The sequence below is a fragment of the Rasamsonia emersonii genome, assembly GCF_000968595.1.
Source record: "Rasamsonia emersonii CBS 393.64 chromosome Unknown ctg1118621760769, whole genome shotgun sequence".
Lineage (NCBI taxonomy): Eukaryota > Fungi > Ascomycota > Eurotiomycetes > Eurotiales > Trichocomaceae > Rasamsonia > Rasamsonia emersonii.
In genome coordinates this window covers 1-8,116 of record NW_013562746.1, presented here as the reverse complement: position 1 = coordinate 8,116, position 8,116 = coordinate 1, and the positions used below count along the sequence as shown (strand labels likewise).

General features: G+C 49.7%; 2 protein-coding genes across 2 annotated transcripts; both read right to left on the bottom strand.

The window, feature by feature from the left end:
• On the bottom strand, positions 1-738 carry T310_8490 (Lipase; the record flags this gene model as incomplete). Its single annotated transcript, XM_013468732.1, is given in 2 exon segments — positions 1-289; positions 308-738. Coding segments are annotated over 2 exon segments (720 nt in total), but the record flags the coding sequence as incomplete, so codon positions are not given.
• Positions 739-3,012: 2,274 nt separating this feature from the next.
• Positions 3,013-4,620, bottom strand: T310_8489 (uncharacterized protein; the record flags this gene model as incomplete). The annotated part of the gene is made up of 4 exons (XM_013468731.1): positions 3,013-3,438; positions 3,513-3,794; positions 4,353-4,415; positions 4,525-4,620. The coding sequence occupies 4 exons, from the start codon at positions 4,618-4,620 to the stop codon at positions 3,013-3,015; spliced, it is 867 nt and encodes a 288-aa protein (XP_013324185.1).
• Between the last annotated feature and the right edge of the window lie 3,496 nt (positions 4,621-8,116).

Sequence of the window (8,116 nt, the reverse complement as noted above, 5' to 3'; positions counted from 1 at the left end):
GACGAAGCCCGGACAGACGAGGATGGACTCGATGGTGCCGTGGAAGTCCGGGCTGAGGGCGATGAAGTCCGAGACGACGGACCGGGTGGACGGCCAGTATTTCAGCGCCCACTGCGTGTTGATGCCGCCCTGGGACCAGGATATCACCGAGACGTTGGACGAGGCTGAGACGCCCGAGATGTAGTTGATCGCGTACGCGACGTACTCCGAGTTGACTCTGACATCACCCAGCGAGGCCTTGGGGATGTTGACCCAGACTGGGTCCACGTTTGCGGCGCTGCCCAGCTTACTGAAGCTGAAATAGTACATCATGCCGGCAGGGATGGCTGTCCCAGGGACGAGAATGACGGGCATCTTGCCGTTGGCACCGTAGGAAAACGACTCTGGAATGTAGATGGCCGCTCGCAGGGTATCCTCGTCGACGGTATACGGGGCATCTCCGGAGGCTTTGGACGGGTAAATCGGCGTGGCTGGAGACTTAGGGTTGTTGTTGCTGTCGGAGTTGAGGGAAAAGTCCGCATAGCCGTTCAGCAAGTCCAGCAGGGAGCCCGTGAGCAGGCCATGCGAGAGCAGCTCCTCGACAGCCTGCGCCAGGTCGGACACGCCGTTCTGGAAGATGCTCGAAATGGCGGAAAACGCCGACTCGACGGAGCTGGAGTTTGCGGTCTGCTGGATGGACTGGGCCTGCTGGAGCTGGGACTTGATGGTGGCAGCTTTTGCAGATGTGGTCTGGCCCATCTTGGAGGGTTCGACGGCCACAGTGGACAGAACGCCCTGTATACCGGAGCTGCTGATGTTGGGAGAGGCTGTGCCGTCTTCTCCTCTGCTATATGGAAGCCATTCTGCTGCCGATGCAGGCCCAGTAACAGCAACGCAGAGCAGACCAGCACCCAGGCAAATCGAACCAAGACGCATCTTCAAGGAGCTGGATCACTGATCACAGACGACCTGTTCAACTTCCTGCGCAGCGCCTCCCATGAGGCAGGCCCAGGGGGCCCGGAAAGGCCGGTTATAACAGAGCATATTCACCGAGCAGCGCAGGACCAGTGACCAGAACGCGGCGGGACTATCACATGCTCACTTTGTGACTTTGGACACAAAATCCTCGGTATAAAACCTGTGACTCGAGCGTCGAGAAGGTCCGTGAGAACTGCTGATGTGTGGGGAAGCAAGTCATCGCAACGGTTTAGCCGCGTGACTCGCACGCCTTCACCCATGACAGGGACAAATGATCATTGGGGAACGCAGCAGAATAAACTTCCAGCAGGGTTCGACGGTGTCGGACCGGCGAGGGAGAGGGGGCCATAGACTCGGATTCGTTGGATTTTTTTTTCTGCAGACGATCGCCGGGCTGATGCGGAGAAACAGATTAGATTGATGGTTTTTGCCCGTTTGGGATGACAGCATTTCGTCACACATAATGCACCAATATGGATGATCGACTGGCAGGGACGGCAACACAGGCAAGAAATTCGCCAGGTTGGCATAATAATAATAATAATAATAAAAGAAATGTTGGCATCGCCGTTAAACTCCCGATGGATGTGGGGATATCGTGAATTCGAGCTAGCGAAGCTTGGCTGAACGCCCATCGACAGATCATTCACCATAAATATGTTTCTGCTGTGAACTGTCCAACAAATGGGCAATCCTTCGCTCGACGCCACCTGGTGATGATCGCCGTCAGGGTCTGAGTTCCCTGGACGTCGTCAAACCCCATGGATATACCCATCGACTGTGATAGATTCCTCTCTGATGTTGATGAGAATATGCCCCTAGAGCATCCACACTACAGACGTCGTAGGTAAAACCAGTTAGTTGAGAATACGAAAAAAAATTACTATCTCATTTAATTCTCAATAGAATCAGACAAAAGACGGATTTCTCTTCAAACTTGTCATAACGACTTCAGGGCCATTCCGGATATACAGCAATATCCTTCCGTAGACACTCTACAATGAACTTAGATCGCAAGGTCTGAGTCATGGGTTTCAGCAGTTTCTTCCGCAGTTCGTTGAGTAGTAGCAACATTTGAATTGTGCTCGTTCCTTTTACGAGACCAGGCGGAGAAGTTGGAGATGACTCAGCCTGAGCCAACGTTCGTTTTCCCCAGAATGGGGCCCCACATATGAATCCCGAGGATCTTCTATATACTCCGGTCAGAAGCCCACTCATCTATATCCAAATCCTGCTCACACTGTACTGCAGTCCGCACATTATCGTCATCATCGTATAATCATCATGGACTTCGATAGCTCCGCTCATAACTGCTACACGGTGTAAAACCCACGCATATCTAATAGCCCCCGAGGCAAGTTCACCGGGAAAGGGTTAACCCTAAATAGGGAGATGGAAATCACATGATACAGTACGGAGTAATAGATACCTAAGATACTTGCAATTTACTAAGAAGTGAATGCCATTACATCCTTTTAGCTGAGTTTGCAACAGAAGGCATTTTTTTCCCTTTCGGGATGTTCTGAAAGAGTGGAAGTAAAAATCTCCTTGGCTACAGCCGTACATAGGACAATACAGTCATGGTGTCAATGATAGGTTTCTGCAGAACTCACTACATGACATGACATATATGTAGACTGGGTAAACATTAGTCTGATTCACTAAGGTTGCACCGAAATCAGCCTCGCCTTGACGGGGGATTCTGCTATTTAGGGGAAATTCTTCTATAAGACCCTCGTTAGCAGATTGGCAAGAGAGCCCGGAACTCTGACACCACTACTAAATCTGCTAAAATCGAAACAACTTCATTATCAATCTCATCAATATCATCCAAGGCTTCTTGTTAGTTCCAACAATCATGTCCATGATAATAGTCGTGATAATCATTGATCATGAACTGCATCAATTGCCACATGTGCATAGATAGGATGAATCAACCTGTTAAGGTATGTAATGTAGCCAGTTGTAGAATTTCAGCTTTTGTGGCCGTCCATGGGCCGCCATGCCATGCTTTCGCCACAGATAATAATGATATTAATTTGAAGAAATGACATACTATATCCTCCCCCTCTCCAGATCATAATGCGCCCAGATCCCCCTGGATCCAATCTCACCCACATGGCCATCCGGATCCTCGAAATAGACGCTCTTCCCTCTGCGGTCCCAGGTCATGCGTCCCAGGATCCGAACACCTTCCTTCTGCAAGTGTGCGTCCCATTGAGCCACGTCTTCCGGGTCTTTCACGGCGAGACAGAAATGCTGCTTGAGATGGACGTTTCCTCCATCACCCTCAGCATTTTTACTGCTATTGCTGCTGCTGCTACTGCTTTTGTGTGTTTTTGACAGAAGTGCCGAAACAATTGACTCGCTTGGCCCGTGACCGACGATGACGCCTTTCGGAGTATGGATGTCTGAGGCTGTCGAGCCCAGCTGGAAGAGGAGAAGGGTTGTTGAGCCGAGGGAGAAACCGGATACTCGGGGCTATTCATTTATTATCATTTATTATTGATCAGATGAGAAGAAGGAGGAGGAGGAGGAGGAGGGCAGACACTCACCGATTCCAGGAACGGCTCCACCTTCAGAACCTGTCTGTAGAAACGAGCAGAGGCCCCGACGTCGCGCACGTAGAGACAGGTCTCGAGGATATGGGACAGTGGGGGGAGGGCAGCAGAAGACGACGACGACGACGAAGAGGATATGTCTGCTGCTGCCATGAGGGATGGAGTCTGTCGTTTTCTTGCAATAACGCTGGGCACTACTCTTCTGGTAGAATTGAATGTAGCAGCTCTCAGCCGGAGACAGTGCATCTGGAAGGTGTACTCAGAGAACGCATTGAACTTGTAAGAAAGTAACAGAAGAATTTCAATCCAAGTAGTATTAATAGTACGCTGGTTAGGTCACCAGGCCTGACCACTTCTGACCGTTACCGGTTTGTCATCTGCATCATTATAAATAATGAATAATATGAACAATATCTAGGCGCATTAAACTCTGATGAAAGGTTCTAGACGCGCATCTCGTATTCAAAAGTTAGGTTAGGAATGTAAGTTAATATTAGTAGCTTAAGATGAATGGGGGGTCCTTCAGCATATGACGTAACGATTCCTATTCTTCTTCAAGATACGATCCACGATCTCATCAATCCATCTATCTGGAATCTTTTTCTTATTTATTTATTTATTTATTTCTTTTTATGGCAATATTAACCCATCTAGAAATTGCTATACAAGACAGGACTGGTCAATCCTTCGACAACGTCTTCGGGTTATGCGCCACTCGATGGCCATGCTGGTCATCGTAAACGACCTGTATCACAAGAAATACATGACCGACGTGAGTTACCGTTATAAAAAGAAATAAAACATGAGTGCTATAGTATTAAGAGTAGAACCAACCTTTGGCGGATTGCTGACGCCCTCCTCTCTCGCCTGTTGTTCGTCCATGACGATCTTGTCTACCTGCCGTCGTGGACACAACGTCAGCAAAAGTGCAGTATATAGCAAGAATATCTCCATAGACACAATCTCCGTATACAGACGACGAGATGGATAGAAAGATAAGACATACCACTCCCTCTCTCGTCCCACCTCGATACCGAGTCCAGACGAAATCCCCCTCCTTGATATCTTCGCCTTTTTCGTCTTTGACTTGCTCAACGGACATGGTGAGTCTGGTCTAGTCGCAGTACGAAAGAAGTAAGCAGTTGTCGATTTGTTTATTTGTTATGGTTGTTATAATGCTATTGTTGTGGTAGTGCTGTCCTGTCCCCTTGGAGGCGCAACAGTCCTGCTGGTGGTTTTGTGACATCATGGTGATGTTTGTTTAACTCTACAGAGTACCTCGTACACACCTATATCATACACGATATTGTAGGTATTGCTCTAGATATGCAATGCTCGACAAGAAATTGTCTTCGTATTGCTCTACAATGTTGTCAGTGGACATTGCCACAGGCAGGTGCAATGCCAGTAGTGTTGCACTTGCGAATCACCCTGTACAGTACAAAGTGAATGTATCTGAGTCAGTGCAGTTGCGGAATCAATACTTTGGGCGGTGGAAAATGCAACAAAAGATCCTGCGCATTCAACCATAGTCGTAGTGGATTTGCTCATTCTGGAGGAGTGTTGCCATGGGAGCTCCTTAGCAGGAGGCACTCGCTAGAAACGCCTTTGGGACTGTACTGTACACTTCCCAGGGAACTATTAGATCCAGTCTCCATGTTCGATGGGACAAGGGTCGCAGTAACCTTCCTTCCTTCCTTCGAAGCGTGGATGGTACGGTGTATACCGGCTGAAAGGATCTCAGCTGAGCTGAACTCATGTACTGTATGTACAGCACATACAAGCGGAACGTCGGCACTTCCGTCAACAAGTATCATTCTTGCATCAGTCAGTCAGTCAGTCAGTCTCGATCACTTAAGTCTCTTCTTGGCAAGCGAGCTGGTAGGATCTGAATGATCTTCCAGAGCCAAGCACCAAGCCAAGAAGCCTGACGCTGACGCCCAGGTACAGTACACACAGACCGGTGTGGAATAATGACATGCATCGTACGGTACATGTATCATTTGTCAGGGTCCAGACCGCGACTTGTCGACGAATCACCATTGCGCGCAGGGATGAGTCGGTGGGTGGTAGGTAGGTAGATGTTGTAGGAGGTATCTACCTAGGCTAGGTATCTATGCCAAGAGTAATACTCGCCATTGTGATTGATCCTTATAACTCAAGTTGTACAGCATATTATTAGGCGCCTTGGCGTTCACATTGGCTTCCAAGCAAGTGCACAATTCAGCTGGAATCAGCTGCGTATCGCCCATTGCAGACTACCCTGATAGGTAATATCGCTATCCCTACCTAGGTAATCTACTACTATTGCTGAACTGGACTGGACTTGTCTGACTCGATATGGTCGTCAGAGTAGCAGGAAGTGCATGTAACCCCTCCGATTCCTTCGATTCCTTCTGGAAGATGGCGCCGCAATAATAATGAATCTGAAAGGAGTGATAGACAAATACAGCAAACTTGGTACATAATTCCCGGTTAAGCGAAGAGAGAGTAAAGCTTGTTTTGGCTGCGCCAGACGTCTAGACCCTGGATAAATAGGGTCCATAGATAGATAGGGTTTCATCTCCAGGAAGTATAGATAGGTATGTGCATACACGATAATTAGTCTAACAATAAGAGTAATAGCGGTGTGTTGGTGATGAACGAAGGAAAATAAAAAATCGACTAATTATCTCCCATCGAATTAATATTAATTAATTAATTAATTAATTAACTAGTGATTTAATATTTAATGCCAATAGGGTCTGTCTTTTAGGGCTCATATGCGTACTCCGTAGCCCGTAGATCCCACTGCTATCTTTCCCCCCCTAGGCTCTAGCTACCTACCTGGAGTCCTGGACAGAGGCCTAAAGAATTAATCAACTTTAGGTCGGCACGTGGCACATGTTTCACCTAGACTCGAAGTTGGGGGCAGAAACGGCCAATCATGAATGGCCAGCAGAGGGCATTCCTGCGGGAGTCATATAGTCAAATCAGTGTATACTACCACCCTAACCTTAGCCAGCTAATAGGCACTGCGCCCTTTATCGATAGACGGCCGGAGACTTATCGACCGGCTGATAGGTCATGTCCGACAGGGGGGAGAGAGGCGGAGAGAGCTCTCCACGAACCAGGGTGCTCCTGTAGTAATACTCTGTCCAGATCTACACGACGACAATCACGTGCCAGCCCAGCTGTAGGTACCGTACTGTACCTAAAGAAGTATGCAGAGCTTGTATGCACATACATATGCAGATACATAATACTCTGTAATCAGTGGCACAGTGCAAAGCATAACTAATCCTGTACCTGGAAGGCATGCGAGGTACTAATTTTGTGACTCGTCCTTCTGGAACAATGTTGTTGCGAACGGAGGCATGGACCGGAGCGGGGCCCCGACTCCGATGGTGGGGGGGCCGCCATTGCAACAGTTACATGCCCGTCCGCCAGTCGCATCGCGTCTGCAGATTGGCAGCGGCAGTCTGGCCGCTTGAGCAACCGGGATTATCTGCTCAAGATGAACGATTGAAGAATGATTTGAGACGAGATAGCCACGAGATAAGCAATGCTCTCTTGGCACAGTCAAATCGACTGTTCTTTGTTTACTTCCCGATCGAGGCAAAATGGCTGCCTGAGGATTGGGCTCCGCCAACAATGTAACTCTAACTCGGGCTAGCGCGTCGTTATCCAGAGCCACGGGTCGGATGCCTGAGCGCGCGGCAACCCGACCAGCAAACCGTTGCAAAGCCCGGAGATGCAACTGTCAAGTCCAGACAGAGCCACGACGCGTTGAGAACTTGAGGCTTCGCATCGGGCCTGGATCTGGAAACTCTGCATCGAGCTGAGATTGGCTCAGGCAAACGTGGCTGCTCAGCCAATCGTCTCCAGAGCTCCGCCTTATGTCTTACTTTGTGAACGACCATGACAGCTGAGTGCTGTGTACAGTACATACAGCGTAGTCATACATGTAGCGAGGAATTTGAGATGCTACGCTAGAGTCGCAGCCGTTAGGGCTGAGCCCTCTCGAGAAGGAGGCCTTGAGACTGGAATGCGGAAGGAGCTGCTTTTATGAGTATTGAGGACGGTCGCTCCTGCCGTTCAGCGTGTCGTGTGTCGTGCCTTCCCGGTGTCGCACAGACAGACCTTCCTCTCCGGGAAGCAAGCTAGGGCGATGGCACGTCGCCGAATGCTACGGCAGGCCCGGCTGCAACTCTGCGACTCTGCCATCTGCCATCGCCCCCGCCAGCATAGCTTGTTGCGTGCAGGGTGGTAGCCCAAATTCCCCCCATTGGCAAGCCGCCAGCAATCCCAGCAATCAATGCATTCAATGCCGCCATTGTGCTGTCCGTCCTGTGCACCGCCGTCGCGGCCTGCGATCTCGTTTATTCGACCTGTGCTGGCCATGGCCGATCCTCCTGCAACGCTTCCGTCCCACTGTCCGATCAGCGCCCCCTTCGTTTAGACTGCCTGACTGCCTCTAGTCAGATCGTCTTCTGCCTGCTACAGATCCAGTCAGAGGCTCAGAGCCCTCTTCGTCATCGTTATCGGCGCTGGGTAACTGTTTGGCTGCCCCAGTCCAAGTGCCGTGATCGTCCCTGCGACCCTGCCGCCCGTCCGCC